The sequence below is a fragment of the Castanea sativa genome, chromosome 1, assembly GCF_040712315.1.
Source record: "Castanea sativa cultivar Marrone di Chiusa Pesio chromosome 1, ASM4071231v1".
Taxonomy (NCBI): domain Eukaryota; kingdom Viridiplantae; phylum Streptophyta; class Magnoliopsida; order Fagales; family Fagaceae; genus Castanea; species Castanea sativa.
The window spans coordinates 23,218,654-23,236,241 of record NC_134013.1 but is presented as its reverse complement, the minus strand read 5'-3'; the positions used below and the strand labels follow the sequence as shown (position 1 = coordinate 23,236,241).

Sequence of the window (17,588 nt, the reverse complement as noted above, 5' to 3'; positions counted from 1 at the left end):
AATATTTTTTTTTTATTATCTAATAGAGGTATTTAAGTAAATTTATACAAACTTTATTTTCGATTTTCCCATTTTTCTTTTCAACCAAACAAAGAAAAAAATTCACATGGCAGAATCTTAAAAGGAGAACCTAAGAACAACACCTAAGTACTGTACCTAAGTCTTGCTCAAAATAATATATATTTTTTATCTAATAGAGGTATTTAAGTAAATATCTCCACTTTTTCGCCCCTCAAACTAAACATAAATGAGAGAAAACTGAATCATTTTTATCCTTCCACTTTTCCATCTTCCCACTTTTCTATTTTCCCAACCAAACGGGCCATGTGGAAACATGGAAGGGTAGAAAATAAGGAAGTGATGGACAAATGAAAGAATAGAAGAGTGGAGAGATAGAAAATAAAGTTTGTATACATTTTCAACTATGTCCCTATTAAATAAAATAATAGGTAACACTTTTTTATTAAAAAAGTTGTGAATGGACATAAGCCAAAGGATAAAAAATATAAAAAACTAATGAGAAGTACAGTAAAAGAAAAAAATCTAAAGAAGAAAACCGAAGAAAAATAAACAAATGGTATAATAGAAAAAGACAAGAATCAAAGGAAAAATAAAAAGAAACCCAAAACCTAACAGTAGAGTAGAAGAAACAGAAAAACAAAAGAAGAAAAAGACAAAAAGAAATTGTTGGTTGGTGGAGAAGGACAATTTTGTCCAAAACACAACTTCCACCCTTTTTCCCGTAACCTTGTTTTTAAAATTTATTTTTATCTTCTTTTTTTTTATACTTTTTTCATGAAATTTTTCTAAAGCCTTTTTGGAACCAAAATCCAAAGAGAAGATTCAACCTATGTTTTAAAAACCGGACCGGACCGGCCGGTCCGACCGGTTCAACCGGAAAAACCGGTGCAGTCCGGTCCGGTTATATGTATCAAAACCGGTCAATAACCGGTCAAAAACCGGAAAACCGGTCAAAAACCGGGAAAAACCGGTTAAAAACCGGAAATTTTGAAAAAAACGGTTTTATTCTCGGTTCGGTTTTTAAAACCATGGATTCAACCCTTTGAAATGCTGCACAATCTCTAAAACTCTATTTCTCCCTTAGCTTTTCATAATTAGCATTTTGCACTCGTTCTTATTTTTCATCAGTTTAACATTAAATTTAATATTTTTAAATCTTATATTTGAACCCCTACTAAATCAACCTTCATACCCTCGTCCCTCTATAATCTTTTGTTTCATTTCTTCTGGTAATTGTTGTTGTTGTTGTTGTTGTACATTTGGCCACAAATATAGTATACCAAAAACAAAAAACAAAAAATAATAATAAATAAATAGCACAACATATTTCCATTATTATTGCCCTTTTTTCTGCATGGAAAATTTGAAAATAAGTTGTCCGTATTACCCTTTTTCAAAACAAAAAAAAAAAGAATACAACATATCAATCCCAAATGTAGCTTGTCAATCCAAGTATTCTCAAGGCTGGTATAAGTCGATCCAATATTACAAAATAAAATTGTCACATTACAAACTTTACAAAATATATAATCTATTGTCAGAGGGCATAACTTAGTTATCCAAAACATAAACAAAATAACAAAATATTATGTTGATGTATTCTAAACTTACAAACAAGGACGTAACCAGGATTTGAACTTAAAGAGAACCAAAGTATGAACCAAAAAAATTTCAAGTGACATGATTTTTTTTTAAGTCGTGGTAGATAAAATTTTGTACTTTATTACCTAAATATTTAAGTTAACAAGGAATAACATGAACTAAAAAAATTGAAAATTACAACATGATATTCTAACCTTTTGAAAGAACAAGAAAAAGAAGAAGAAGAGGACTTTGAATCTCCAAATTTTGGGTAATTGGAATTAATATGTTGATTTTATCATGTTGACCAACATGACAATTCCATACTTTTGGATGCAACTTGGATCACACTAACGAAGTTTTTCAAAACTTTGCTTGAGGATTTAAAAAAATTGGGATATTAATATTAAGAGTTGACAATGCTACATCATCAATATTGTCTTCTAAATAATTTTGCATTTTGTCTTATGAAAAAATTCAAATATTGTAATTGACTTCCCTATCATTTATAAATCAATTAAACAAGTCATATAAATTGTTTCATCATATATGCACTATTTATTCACAAACTAAAAAAAATTAGAATAATGCTATATTTACAACATTTTCATTTTTCACAACAATTTCAAAACAAATCCTAGATAGTAATGTTTATTGGTTCTAATATGAGTCCATCACTTATTTTACTTTTTTATTCACTGGTAACAATTTGTTATCTATGATTTATCGTGAAAATATTATGGACGTCGCACTACTTAAAAACTTAATTAATTAGTATTGATATATTGACACCCAAAGTTCAAACTAATTGGTTGTATACGGTTCTTCAATTTGTCTTCTCAATGATAGCTACCCAAAAAGATGTTGGGCAGTGGTCATGAATGCTGTAACCCCGTAAGGGTTTTTTTTTTTTTTTCCTTTGAGATTTGTTTTTGGTTATGATATTGTTGATTTGGGGATTTTTTGTTGTGTATTTGAACTGGAGGGGCCCCGGCCCAAGAAAGGGTTAAGTGATTAGTTTCTTTCAAGCTATTTGGACCAATCCAAAAATTGAGGAGGTCTAACTATAACAATTTCACACCTAAACTTTAAAATATGAGTATTCTTATAGTAAATTTCTACCATTATAATACACAAGAATTCGCAATGGTGGTTGTAAAACTATTAAAAAACTATTTTTAGCACTTCAAAAACCAAAATTTATGTTATCAAAGGTGTTAAAGCTAAAAAAATTTAGCAACATGCTACAACGATTGCTACTAGTAGCAAACCACTGTAGAATGTTGCTGTTATTTTTTAATTCATTTATTTTCATGGGTTGGAGAGAGAGAGAGAGAGAGAGAGAGAGAGAGATTCATATGTTCGGTTGTTTACATTATTTAATGGGTTGTATGTAAAAATATAAGATTTGATGTGGGTGTATTGTAAAGTGAAGTGTTAAAATCAATAAAATAGTTTTTTGATGTGTTAAAAACTAAAATTTTTAACACCTTTGATGTAAATGTTGGGTATGACACTAGGAAGGATAGTGCGATATATGCCCAAAATGCATTCTTCATAAAATGCATTTCATCTACATGTGCTCTACAACGATTAGCTCCCGAGGAGCTTTTCTTGAGGTTGGCTTGTATTTTGTTTTTTAATTAACGTTTTATCAAATTTAGTGCTAAATAGCGATGGTTCTCAATAGGTGATAGTTCTCTGCTCTCCACTGTAGCATAGTGTTCCCATTCTCTTCAAGGACATTGAGTACCCTTTAGTTTCTACGGGACTAGTAGGGCTTTCTTTTTTCTTTAGTTTTTCTTTAGTCTTTTTGTTCTCTGGTTGTGGCCATGGTTTCCCACATCGCCATAATATGGAGGACACGCTATTCCTAACAGAGACTGAAGATACAAGGGTGGACCTATCAAGGGAGAAGAAAAGGCTGGATTTTGTTTTAGCTACAAAGCTTTTCACCCGTAGATCCTTAAATATTGAGGCAGTGGCTAAAAGTTTTCGGCCGCTATGGCAAACTTGGGGTAATTTCAAGGTGACTGATGGAGGTAATAATATTTTACTGGTAGCTTTTTAATTGGATGTTGACGCGGAGAAGGTCATTCAAGGAGTATCATGGGCTTTCGATAGGCACTTAGTTGTTTTTTAGAGGTACAATGGCTCTATTCCAGTTCAATACCTTCGCTTTGACAGGACTGCCTTTTGGATTCAGATTCACAACCTCCCCTTCTCTTTGTTGATGGTAAAGGTGACAATAAGTACTAGTGAAACAATAGGCACTATCACAAAACCGAAGGATGTTGGAGAGATGAAAGGGGGTAGTTTCATGAGGGTCTGTGTCGAAGTGGATATTTCTAAACCACTGTGTAGGGGAAGGAAAATTTCATGGGACCAAAACAGCGAGGGATGGGCAATGTTTGAGTATGAGCGTTTACCGAATATTTATTACTAGTGTGGACATGTATGTATCTCATGATGACAAAGAATGTGTATTATGGCTTAGCAGCAAGGGAGCGCTTATGATGGGCGACCAACAATTTGGTCCGTGGATTAGGGCATCCCAGTTCAATCCGGCGAGGAAAGCAATTGTACCGAGGTTCAAGGTTATGACTCGGGTCACTCAAAGTCATCTACAAGTGTTTCAAGAAGGACTACGTCGGGGTAGATTATCAGGTCTGAATCACATGTTGAGGTTGATAGCTCAATCCATGAGGAATTGAGGATGAACTTGACACTGCCGATGGAAAGACTAGCCATGGAGGATGACAGAAGTGGTGGAGTTCTAGCGAATGGTGAAATAAGAAATGCAGCAGTTACTCACATGCCGTGGAAGCATACCTTGGATTTTGAGGAGCTAATTAGGGATATTAAAGATGCTATCCATATGAACCCGGTGGTTTTTCAAATTCAAATTTTGATTTAGCTGTAATCTTGTTGGTTCAAGATGATAACAAATGTGATCTAATAGACGTTGCAATTATGGAGGATAATCCAATGCAATATACTAGGAGTTTGAATATAAATACGAATAAGGATATTCTCAATCCAAGTGCCGTAGATTTAGCAATGGGGTTTAAGGTGGGCTGGGCTGACTCTCGGTTGGATGTGAGCAATAGCAAGGCTCGGCCTAAGAAGAATTCTAGTAAGGGTAAGTGCACCACGAAGCCGAAAAGAAGTTTAGTTGAGCAGGGTGTGTTCAAAAGAGGCTCGTGTGAAAACAGTCCAACGCAGGGAACTTGGAAAAGGTTACCAAGTGGGACTCTAGCTCTATCCACGACAGCTTCAGAAGATCTGGATGTGGGATCAAAACGCAAGTTGTTTGTGGCAAACAGGGAGATGGCTGAGGGTGTGAAGAAAGAAAAGAAACTGAAGTTGCTTGAGGTTTTCGAATCTCTGTGCAATCAACTGACTGAAAGCTTGGATCGGCGGAGGTTGCAGGGCAACCCAACCGAGTCCATTGAGTCTCTTAAGCTAGAACTGTCGAGGGCTTAGGAACCTTCGGACAGTTAAAATCTTGAAAAATGTGGTGAATAATGAAGAGCCCATCATTGTCTTCTTAATGGAGACAAAGTCGAAAAGAGAATGGAAAGAAAAGCTAAGGGAAAAGTGTAACATGAAGCATGACTTAATTGTACCTAGCAATGGGAATAACGGAGGAATTACTTTATTGTGGAAAGAAGACGTCAAAGTAGAGGTTCAAACATACTCATAGGACCATATTGATGTATGGGTGGAAAGGGGAGCGAAAGTGGGCTGGTGGCATCTTACAGGCTTTTATGGAAATCCAAAGATAGCGAAAAGACCAAAATCTTGGGCAAAATTAAAGCATCTGAAAGGTACCTCACCACTACCATGGCTTGCAATTGAGGATTTCAATGAAATCACTAGCCTATTAGAGAAGGAAGGTGGGAGCTTGAGACCAAGGAAGCAGATGGAGTTGTTTGTTAATGCCATTGATACTTGTGGTTTGCGTGATATAGGTTTTATTGGCCCAAAGTACACATGGCTCTACCAACGGTCTGGTGGGGTTCGAGAGAGACTAGATCGTGCCCTAGGAACAACAGATTGGCTGGCTTTATTCCCTGAAGCAAAACTATATCACCTTTCCACTTCAATATCTGACCACTCTGCTTTATCTCTCTATTTGATACCAAAGAAAAAGAAAAGCAAAGGGCGTAAAATGTTCATATTTGAATCCATATGGCTAAAGGATAATAGGTGTGAGGAAAATGTGAAGACGGCATGGGAGGATGGAGTGCTTTCAGGGTCGAATTGGGTGCTTGGCACTTGTTTCGAGCATTGCAAATCCTCTTTAGATGCTTGGAACAAATTAGAGTTTGGCCATGTGGGTAAGACAATCGCTGCACTACAAACAAAATTGGAGTGGCTAGAATTGCAACCATCATCACCATAAATGGTTCATGAGTTGAAAAATGCAAGAATAGAATTGAATTCCCGGTTGGAGAAAAAAAGATGAAATGTGGCACCAACGATTAAAAGTTAACTAGTTTCAAGGAGGTGACCGAAACACAAGCTTCTTTCATGCAAAAGCCTCGGCTAGACACAAAAAGAATTACATGGAGGGGCTGTTAGATGCCCATGGAGTTTGGTAGGATGATGAAAATAAAATGGAGGAGATTGTGGTGGACTACTATAGAAACCTATTTACATCAAGCAATCAGATGGAGTTTGATGAGATCCTCAATGCAATGTAATTGAAGGTTTCAACCTCCATGAACCAAGAGCTATTCCGAAACTTCAATGAAAATGAGGTCAGAGTGGCTTTGAAGCAAATGTAGCCCTTGATGGCACCAGGTCCAGATGGTATGCCTCCTCTATTCTTTCAACATTTTTGGAGCACTAGCGGAGTGATGGTCACTAAAACGGTACTTGATTTCCTTAACCATGATATTTCTCCTCCTAATTTTAGTGAGACTCGTATTGTGCTTATTCCAAAAGTAAAAGAACCTAAAAAAACAGAATATAGGTATATCAGTTTGTGTAATGTGGTATATAAGATTGCCTAAAAAACTATAGCAAATAGGCTTAAAAAGGTTCTTCCATCTATTATTAGTGAACCCAAATTGCTTTTGTACTTGGAAAGTTAATCACTGATAATGTGTTAATTGCTTTTAAGACTATGCATCATATTAGTCAGAAAAAGGGAGGCAAGGTGGGGGAAATAACTCTTAAACTTGATATGAGCAAGGCATATGATACGGTGGAATTGGAATGCCTAGAGAAAATCATGGAAAAGTTGGGTTTTGCAGAAAGGTGGATATGTTTGATTATGCAGTGTGTGACCTCTGTCACTTATGCCATAAAGATAAATGGGGTTTCTAAGGGGAATATTATTCCATCAAGGGGAATCTGTCAAGGTGACCCCTTATTTCCTTACCTATTTCTTTTATGTGCAGAAGGCTTATCACTTCTAATCAAAGCCATGGTTAACAATGGATAGATGGAAGGGCTGGCTGTATGCCGTGGTGGTCCAAAGCTTTCTCACTTATTTTTTGCAAATGACAACCAAATTTTCTGCAAAGCATCCATAGAAGAATGTGACACTCTACAATGAGTCTTGGAAGTATATGAGAAAGCCTCAGGCCAGCAATTGAATCGGGCAAAAACATCTTTGTTCTTTAGCAGGAACACACACACGGAGATCCAAGAGGAGGTTAAAAGAAGATTTAGGACCCAAGTGATTAAACAACATGAAAAATATCTTGGCTTGCCCTCGCTTGTGGGGTGAAATAAAAGGAATACCTTCAATGACATTAAGGAGAAGCTTGGCAAAAAGTTAGCGGGGTGGAAGGAGAAAATGTTGTCCAAAGCTGGCAAGGAGATTTTAATTAAAGCAGTGGTCCAAGCTATACCAATGTACACCATGAGGTACTTCAAACTACAAGATTTTCTCTGTGAGGAGTTAACAAGTATGGTTAGAAACTTCTGGTGGGGACAAAAGAAAGATGAAAAGGAAACTACCTGGCTTAGTTGGGAGAAAATGTGTTAACCAAAATCATGCGGAGGTATAGGTTTTAAAAATCAAAAAATCTTTAATCTGACTCTTCTTGCAAAACAGGGATGGAGGCTTTAAATGGGTCATAACTCTTTGGTGTATAGGGTTCTTAAGGCCAGGTATGTCCCAAGAAGTGATTTTGTGAATGCCTCGCTTGGAAACAACCCTTCCTTCACCTAGGGTAGTGTCACGGCAGCCCAACATCTGGTTAGAAAGGGCCTTAGATGGAGGGTCCTCAATGGGGAAAGTATTAGAGTATGGGGAGACAAATGGTTGCCAACTTCCTCCACGTATAAAGTAGTTTCTCCAAGATTGTTCCTGCAATATGATACAAGAGTTAGCGAGCTAATTGATGCTGCCATAGCTAGTTGGAAGACCTCCATCGTTGATGCTTTATTCCTACCCCATGAAGCCGAGACAATAAAAAGCATCCCGCTGAGTTCTCAACTAGCAACAAACAAGCTAGTCTAGTCTAAGACGTAAAATGGTTTGTTCTCTGTGAGTATAGCTTACAATCTATTACTGAAAACAGCCCAACATGCCAATCTTGGAGAGAGCTCGGAGAGTAGCCACGTTTGCCGCTTTTGGAGGAGGGTTTGGCATTTACTGATTCCACAGAAAGTTAGTTACTTTGGTTGGCGAGCTTGTCATGATACTTTACCAACGAAAGCGAACTTGAGGCGGCGTCAGATTGTACAATACAATATTTGTGATAACTGCAGAATGGAGCCAAAGTCCGTTGGGCATATTCTGTGGAGCTATCCGAAAGCTCAAAAGGCATGGGGCTACTCTAAAATGGCTGGAAGTTCGAACTTGGAGGTTTGTCACACGTTCGATGATCTGCTGTGGACTTTGTTAATGGTCGATGAAGTTGGTGTTGACTGGGAAGTGAAAGTTGTTACAAATGCATGGGCATTGTGGCGTAATCGTAATGAGGTGAGACATGGGGGGAAGAAGAAGAATAGACAATCATTGGTGCAGTGGGCCCTTAACTATATTGCTATAGCTATTGATGATGTTAATGAGTCAATACTAGTGGTTGAGAAAGATGCTTCTTGGCGACCTCCGCATTCGAATTGGAATAAAATAAACGTTGATGGCGCGCAATTTTCTCTGCACAGAAGGTAGAGGGGATTGATGTGGTCATTAGAGATGAGAAGGGAAGAGTGGAAGCAATGCTGTGCAAGAAGATTATGGCCCTAGTGGGGGCTGTTGAGGCAAAGGCAAAAGCTTTTGAAGCCAGGTTGCTGTTTGCAAAAGACATCAGCATTCAAGACATTATCCTCGAGGGTGATTCTTTGTTGGTATACAATGCCATATGTGAGAACTAAGAAGTCTCTTCCCCCATCATCTATGGAAGCGGTGGTATCAAGAATGCAGGAAATGGACAAGGAATTTAGACGTATCGAGTTGTCCCATGTTAGAAGATAGGGTAATAGACCTGCACATCTCTTAGCTAAATATGCATCTGGCATTAATGACTATTTTACCTGAATTGAAGAGAATCATTGTTTTATTGAGCAAAATTTAATCCATGATGTAATCTCTATTTCTCATATACAATAAAATCTCAGCTTTCCCATTAAAAAAAAAAAAAAACTAGTGCTAAAATTTGATGTCTAAACTTCTTGACAACTTGTAGTTTTATATTTAGCTTTATTTGGATGATGAAGAAGAAATATTGAGATGAACAACTTGAAACTTATGACACCCATCCTATCAAGGACATTCTGGCCATCCTCTTTTAGCTAAGCAGTTTTAATTGATAATTTATCTCTATTAGCTATTACAAATGATTGCTTACGATAAATTTAAAAGAAAATCTATTTAATATAATTCTTAGACATTAATTTGATGCTTTGTGTGGAAGTTCCAAAGACCTAAAATATTTGATAAAGAATAATGAATAAAGGAACATGTAGAAACTAAAAATATAGTGTATTAAGAGATTTAAGGTTTAAACCCACCTACACCAAAAAATAATTAGTGTCTTAACATGATGATAAAAAGTAATTATAATGGAGCTAATGTCGTAGATTCAAATTTCTTTGTATCTATAAAAAATAAATAAAAACCATAGTGTATTAAGACTTATTCAACAACCTCCCAATGATAAAACTTGCGTTTAATGCTTTTCTTTTAAAATTAATATATTTATATTTATTTAAAGCTAAAACTAAGAGAAAATTCAATTAGATTTTCAATTAGAGTCTAAAATTTTGAGCCACATATTTTGTCTAATTTTTTTAAAAAAATTTTATTCTAAATGAGTTAATTCAATACAAAACATAAGGAGTGCAATATAAATGAATTATAAAAAACTTAATCATATAACTAATTTTATTTTTAAAATTAAAATAAGAGAAAATTTAAAGGATTTTACTTTCCAATGCCATTAGTTTGTCTAACTAAAAATAATTCAAATTTATTAACTTTTTACATAACACTATGAATATAAACTATGCTTGAATTCATGTTGAACCTCAAATCATTAAACCTTTCCATTTTGTTTGTTTTAGTTCTAATTTAACTCAATTGATGATAAAGTTTTGTGTGTTTATAATAATAAAAAAAATGAAACACAAGTTTAAATTAGGCTAAAATGCAAATTGCACCCTTTAAGTTTTTATCAAAATTCATTTCAGTTATCTAACGTTATTTTTGTTAAATTGAGTTCTCCAAGTTTCAAATTTATTTAATTCAGACATTCTATCCAATTTTGTTGAAATTATCTATTAAAAGAATATTTGTCTCACATGGAAAAAATTTATAGAATCAATAAAATATTTTATAGATTATTTATGTTAGAATCTCATTTTAATTTTTTTATTAGTTAATTGCATACTTAACGAAAATTATTTAATGAAATTAGACAAAAGACCTAAATTGAATAAATTTGAAACATAGAGAACTCAATTGAATGAAAATAAAGTTAATTAATTGAAATGAAATTTCCACTCCATTTGTTTTGATGTTAAATATTTTCAAGGGTTTGTTTATTTGCATTTTTGCCAAAAATATTATTTGCACTAAATATCAATTAGTGTTTTAACATAACCTTAGATCCCATGACATTAACTAGTATTCAAAATTCTTTGTGTGCTGATAATAAGCAAGAGATTTAAAACTATGCCTATTATCAAAATCTTGGTAGTTTGATACAATGACAATAAATTAAAAATGTAGTCTGTCTTGAATCCACTTATTTTGTTGAAATTTTTTTTTTATTGAAAATACTGTAAATAAAGGTAAAAGTTAGGTGAAATAGTACAGTAAGACCCGTGAATAGTAGTACAAATAAGCTGAATAGAAAAATAAACTGTTTTTTTAATTTAGACTTCATTTGGGAGAAGGGAATGGAATGAAATAAAAGGAATATTTTTAAAATATTTTTCCCTCCTCTTGTTTGAGAGTCCAAATCTTCTGTCCCACTTGTTCTGCTCCACTCTATACTCCACCAATAAAAACTTGCCACGTGTTCCCCTAATTAATTAAATACTACTATTAATTAATAACCGTAGCATTAATAAGTCAATAATGATAGTATTTAATTAATTAGATGAACACGTGGCAAGTTTTTATTGGTGGAGTATAGAATGGAGCAGGAAAAGTGGGACAGAAGATTTGGACTCTAACGGAGAGTCCAAATCTTATGTCCCACTTGTTCTGCTCCACTCTATACTCCACCAATAAAAACTTGTCACGTGTTCCCCTAATTAATTAAATACTACTATTAATTAATAACCGTAGCATTAATAAGTCAATAATGATAGTATTTAATTAATTAGATGAACACGTGGCAAGTTTTTATTGGTGGAGTATAGAGTGGAGCAGGAAAAGTAGGACAGAAGATTTGGACTCTTTAACGGAGGGAATGGAAGATTTATTTTCTTATTTGAAAGTTTAAGTGAGAGGAAATTGAATGGTTAGGAGGGAATGCTCATTCCTCCTTTTTTCCTTAAAACCTCAAATTTTTGTTCCCTTCAAAATTGGGAGGAATTGGAGGGAATGGATTTAGGTTTAACGAAATATTTGTTAAAACCCTTAAAATACCCCTTTAATATCAGCCATTCTTTTCTCAATCAGTTGTAAGAAAAAAAACATAGCTACACGTTATAGCCTATTTGCTACAATGTGAAGCTACTGCTGTTTCGTGAGACACCATTGAAGCTACTGCTGTTCATCAACATAGCTGCACGTTATTCTTTGACTGTTGCAAGTTTTGGTTACTGCTCACAAGTATTTCTTCTTCTTATGTTTCTACAGGTTCTGCTATGTTTGCCTCCTACTTCATGTCTTGTCATATATTTTCTATCTTTGTTTCGTGATCAATCTTCTCCAAATTTATGAACAAATTTGAGGAATGTATCATTGCTTCTACGGGTTATATTGCTTTGGCTCAAAGCAGTATTCTTACAAGGAGAGTTCTACATTAGGAGAAGGTTATTTAAAGAATGTGGTGTGGGTTTGTGTGAGGAACTAGTTTTCTATATTTTGGGCTGAAAAATGCAGGTGTACAAAAGATGTGTGTTGAGAGTTTGTTTATATCTTGAGTTTGAGAGAGCCAATGTATACATTGATGTCTTGGGATTGTGGATTGAGATTGATTCATTAAGAAAAAAAAAAATCAAAACCAAAATAGAAAAGAGAGAAAGAGAGTGTTGGGATTTAGTTTGAGTTGAGTGTGTAAGGTTTGTTTATAAGTGTTAGAAATACTGAATTGAATAGTATTGTATTTCTCAAATAAAATAATATACATGAGTGCCTTTATATAGAAGGCATATGAGTGCAGTACAAGTAAATATGAGTGCAGTACAAGTAGTACAAAGTGTGCAAAGATAAGTAAGTGATCTAAATGGGCCAAGCCCACATATGAGTGTACGTTAACAAATTTCCCCTCAAACTCAAGATGGATGTGAGACCAACTTGAGGTTGTCAACCAAATCACGAAGGCGTCCCTTAGGATGGGACTTGGTGAAGATGTCTGCAAGTTGATCTTTGGAGGAGACAGAGAAGAGCTTGAGAGTACCATGAACAAGATGATAACGGATAAAATGATAATCAATCTCAATATGTTTAGTCCGTTCATGGAAGACATCATTATGAGCAATGTGAATGGCACTCTGATTATCACAAGAAAGAGGTGTAGCAGAGGATGTAGACACACCTAAGTCTGTAAGAAGCCATCGTAACCAAAGAAGCTCAGATGTGGTATCGCAAAGAGCACGATATTCGCTTCGCATCGGAGCGGGCCACAAAGGTTTGTTTCTTACTTCGCCAAGAAATCAAGGAAGAGCCAAGTAGAAAACAATAGCCGTTGGTGGACCTACGATCGTGATCTCCCGCCCAACCGCATCGCAGAATGCACGAAGTACAAGAGGAGATCGAGCCGAGTAGAAAAGGCCATGGAAGAGAGTGCCCTTCGTGTAACGAAGAATGCGAATAAAGGAAGATAGTGAGTCGACCGTGGAGCGTACAAATACCGGGCCGACTCCGATGAACAAGCATAAGAAATGTCCGGACGAGTAACCGTGAGATAAACTAGGCCGCCAACTAATTGTCCGTCAGAAGAGAAGGATTAGACAATGGTTTCCCCCCGAGGGAGCCAGATGCGCATTAAGCTCAACCGGAGTGTCAGCTTTGCCGTCGTTGAGTCCAAAGACGAGACAAAAGATCAAAAGCATACTTGGCTTGAGTAATATAAAGACCATCCGAGGAACGAGTGATTTCAAGCCCCAAGAAATAGCTAAGATGTCCAAGATCTTTCATCTCAAACTCGCCGACTAAGAAAATCCTCGAGTTCTTGTACGCCACTAAGGTCATCACCAGCTATGATCATATCATCCACATAGAGGAGAAGTAGAATGGTGCCTTTATCGTACGACGAAGAAATAAGGTAGCATCATAAGGACTAGTGCAAAGGTAACCCAAGCGAGAAATAGTAGAGCTAAATTTTGCAAACCAAAGCTCGAGGAGCTTGTTTAAGACCATACAATGCCTCTGGCGAACGCGGCAAACCTTGTTGGAGTCAATGGAGAGACCTGGAGGAGGTTGCATGTAAACTTCTTCACTCAAGTCCCCATTAAGGAATGCATTTTTAACATTCATCTGAAAAAGATCCCATTTTCTAGCAACAAGAATACCAAATGTGAGGGCACGAACAGATGAGATGCGGGCAACTGGTGCAAAGGTCTCTTCATAATCAATCCCATACTCCTGTGTAAAACCTTTTACAACAAGGCGAGCTTTATAGCGCTCAATGGACCCATCTGAGCGAGTCTTAATCTTGTAGATCCACTTACAACCAACCACGATCCGTCTGTGAGGGAGAGGAACTAAGTCCCAAGTATGGTTTTTGGTTAATGCATCAATTTCCTCTTCATTGCAACCGCCATAAAGGGTCAGTGGGAGGCCTCACGATAGGTTCGAGGCTCGTGGAGTGTAGCAAGTGCGTGTAACAATGGTAATCAAGTAAATGTGTAGGAATGGATCTTACCCGGGTTGAGTGACGAGGTGGAAATGTCTTGCTGTGGAGGATCTTCAAAGTGAGCAGAGCGGGGACCCAGGCTCGAGTTGGGATAGCTCGTCATCAATCCGCTTCATCTTCGACCCGGCCGAAGAGACATTAAAAGGATCGGGTGTTTGTATAGAAAAGTCTAAAGGAGGATCAATTGGAGTTGGAGAAGGAACATGAGACTCCTCTGGAAAAACTTCAAGTACAAATGAGGTAGTGAGAGAAGAACGAAAATGAGAGAGTTCAACAAACAAGCGGTGTTCCCGAAGACAACATTACGAGAAACACGAAGGCGATGAGAGACAGATCATACCGATACCCTTTTGTGTTTCGCCATAACCAAGGAAACAAAGAAAGTCTAGATCGAGGCTCAAGTTTGTTGTGCTCATGAGATCGAAGACGAACGAAACAAGTGCGCATCCAAAAGAGCGAAGGTGATGATAGTCGTGGGGTGACCCAAAGAGGCGCTCATACGGAGTTTGATTATGGATGACAGTGCTTGAATGCGTTAATGGTGTGAACAGCATGAAGAGCCTTCACCTGAATGGAGGAGGAACCTTGCGAAAGAAGAAGAGTACGAACAAAGTGTCAAGAATATGACGAAGTTTACGTTCAGCTCACCATTTTGGCCGAGAGGTACCCGGACAAGTTAGATGATGTACACAGGCCATAGGTGAGTGTAACAGAGCTTGAAAAGCATATTGAGTGTATTCAAAAGCATTATTAGAACGAAATATTTTAATTCTTTTGGAGAATTGGGTTTCAACCATTTTTGCAAAGTTACTGTATATTGGCAAAATTTCCGAACGAGATTTCATAGGAAATATCCAACTGTAACGAGAATAATCATCGATGAAAACAACAAAATATCGAGATCCACCAATACTAGCAACAGGAGAAGGTCCCCAAACATCAGAATGAATTAACTCAAAGATACTATTAGAAATAGAATCACTATTATTAAAAGGTAAAGCTGGCTGTTCTAACTGGCATGAAGTACAATCAAAATTGTCTTTGGACACAGAACCTAACAGACCCTTAGAAGCTAACTGTTGTACCCGAGAAGAGGGTGCATGACCAAGACGAGAGTGCCAAAGTGAGAGAGAAGGTAAGGAAGACACCGCAGCAAGAAAGCCAAGAATGTACACCTGAGCAACAGTGGAAGATGAAGATTATCCACTGGAAACATACGCCCAACTCTGTGGCCGGTCCCAAGCTCTTGCCCCGTCCTCGCATCCTGCACAATACACCCGTAATAGTCAAAAATAAGGCGATAACCTAGTTCACTTAATTGTCCCACGAATACAAATTATAGGATAGGTCGTAACATGGTAGACCCCAGAACAGAGAGGTTTGGAGGTTGAAACAAAACCAAGACTATTCCCATGCATGGTGGAACCATCACCATGTGAATATCGAGGATGCGGAGCAGGGTTAAGTTTGGAGAATAAGGACGAGCGAGGTGTCATGTGATTGCAACAGTGTAATCAAAAAGCCAAGTTTGAGACTTACCGGGAAAACCGAGAGAGCAAGGGAAAGAGATGCATTACACAACCATACGAACACGAGCTATGATCTCCGTAGATCAACGGGTGAGAGGTTGATGTGGATCCGAAGATCGGGGACTCACTCGAAATGGGAGGCATTGGCGGAGTAGACTCGTTGTTAGCAACCGGCAAGCGAGAGATTTGTTGCGACGTAACAAGTCTCAATAGTGTGGCTGTGGCGCTTGCAATAGTTGCGTAACTTTTTATTGGTCCGTCCGCGACGATTGCCGGAGCGAAGAATCGCCCGAGTGCCGAGGTTGCTCATGGAAGGAGTGCGTGGCCGTAACATTAAACTTATCCCGGGCTCGAAGAGTTGCAAGGCGAGCTTCTTCTCCTCGACTAACTCATTCACAAGTAGTATCAAGAGATGGAGGAGGACAACGATTCGAAGCCGACCTCGAATGGGCTCATAGTCCTCAGGAGTGACATCAGAACTCATGTGAGACGAAATTCATCTCTAATAGCAAGATATTGTCAAGCATCTTTCGAGCATGCCCAAGTTGGATCGTAAAGGTCAATTTGGTCCCAAATGAAGTGAAGCCGATCATAGTAGTCATTGATGGACTGCCCTGGCTTTGCCCGAGTTGATGCAATTCAACCACTAACCGATATTTCATGGATCCGTGCGTGGTGGAGTATCTTTTGCCAACATATCCCATGCCGATTTCGCATCATCAAAGCCGCCCAAAAATTGGAGATGGAGGGAATGGAAGTATTTCGAATCCATGTGAGGATCATGTGATTGTGACTATCCCATTCAATCATGCGATTGAGAAAAGCAAGATCTTCTTCACTTGCCCCCTTCACAGAATAGTGATTGCACCAAAGGCAATAATGCGCGTAGCATGCGACCCTTAAGGAAACTGCGCATAGCTTGAGACCAAGATAAGTAATTCCTAGTCCCCTCCAATACAGTATTGATGGGGCGAGGAAGAAAAGCATCCTTTTTATCCATTTAGAGACACAATATGCAAAAACAGACTGCAAAAATGAAATCTACGCGAAAAACTGAGTAAGGAGAACCTGGACTGCAAAAAGTCAACTACAGAAAAGTCAACGGTCAAAGTCAACGGTAGCTGAAGTGGGAGGCTGACGTGGCTTGCTGACGTGGCAGGATGACGTGGCTTGCTGACGTGGCTAGGGCTGACGTCAGCAGGATCAGTATGGCGCGTGGAGGCGCGTGACCAGCGCGTGGTGGTGCGTGGCGGCTCGGTTCGACGCGTGGAGGCGCGTGGGCGCGTGAATTGATGTGCAGAAACTTCTAGCGGCGCGTGAGGGCGCGTGGAGACTCCGATGACTGTGAGGTTTTCATGAAAAGATAGATCGGAGCAAGAAGATCTTCGTGGTACATTCGGAAAAATTTTCGGAGCAATATTCACGGCGGTGCCGAAAAGGGCAGTGGTCTTTGCAGTGTTCGGACTCCTCAACGGCGGCTGCTGCAAGTCCGGAACCTGAGGACGATGTCTGGAAGACTCGAAGGTTCAACGGCAAAAGGCTGCGGCAGTTGTCGTGACAGCGGAAGCAGTATTAAGAACGGAGTTACACCAATAAAGACAAGACTGCTAAGAAAAGGTCAGAGCAGTGGCTCTGATACCATGTTAGAAATACTGAATTGAATAGTATTGTATTTCTCAAATAAAATAATATACATGAGTGCCTTTATATAGGAGGCATATGAGTGCTGTACAAGTAAATATGAGTGCAGTACAAGTAGTACAGTGTGCAGTACAAGTAAGTGATCTAAATGGGCCAAGCCCACATATGAGTGTACGTTAACAATAAGCATCGGTAGTGTTTATAAATCATGTCATTAATATTGCATTTTTGTTGGCATTGACAGTGGATGTAGGATTATAGTTGGCCGAACCACATTAAATCTTGTTTTAATTTTTATGTTGAATCTTTATGCTAATCG

General features: G+C 37.8%; 1 protein-coding gene across 1 annotated transcript; it reads left to right on the top strand.

Annotated features, from left to right (window-relative positions):
- The first annotated feature begins 5,209 nt into the window (after nucleotides 1-5,209).
- LOC142623107 (uncharacterized) lies at nucleotides 5,210-6,010 on the top strand. Its single transcript, XM_075796527.1, has 2 exons — nucleotides 5,210-5,290; nucleotides 5,387-6,010. The coding sequence occupies exons 1-2, from the start codon at nucleotides 5,210-5,212 to the stop codon at nucleotides 6,008-6,010; spliced, it is 705 nt and encodes a 234-aa protein (XP_075652642.1).
- The last annotated feature ends 11,578 nt before the right edge of the window (nucleotides 6,011-17,588 follow it).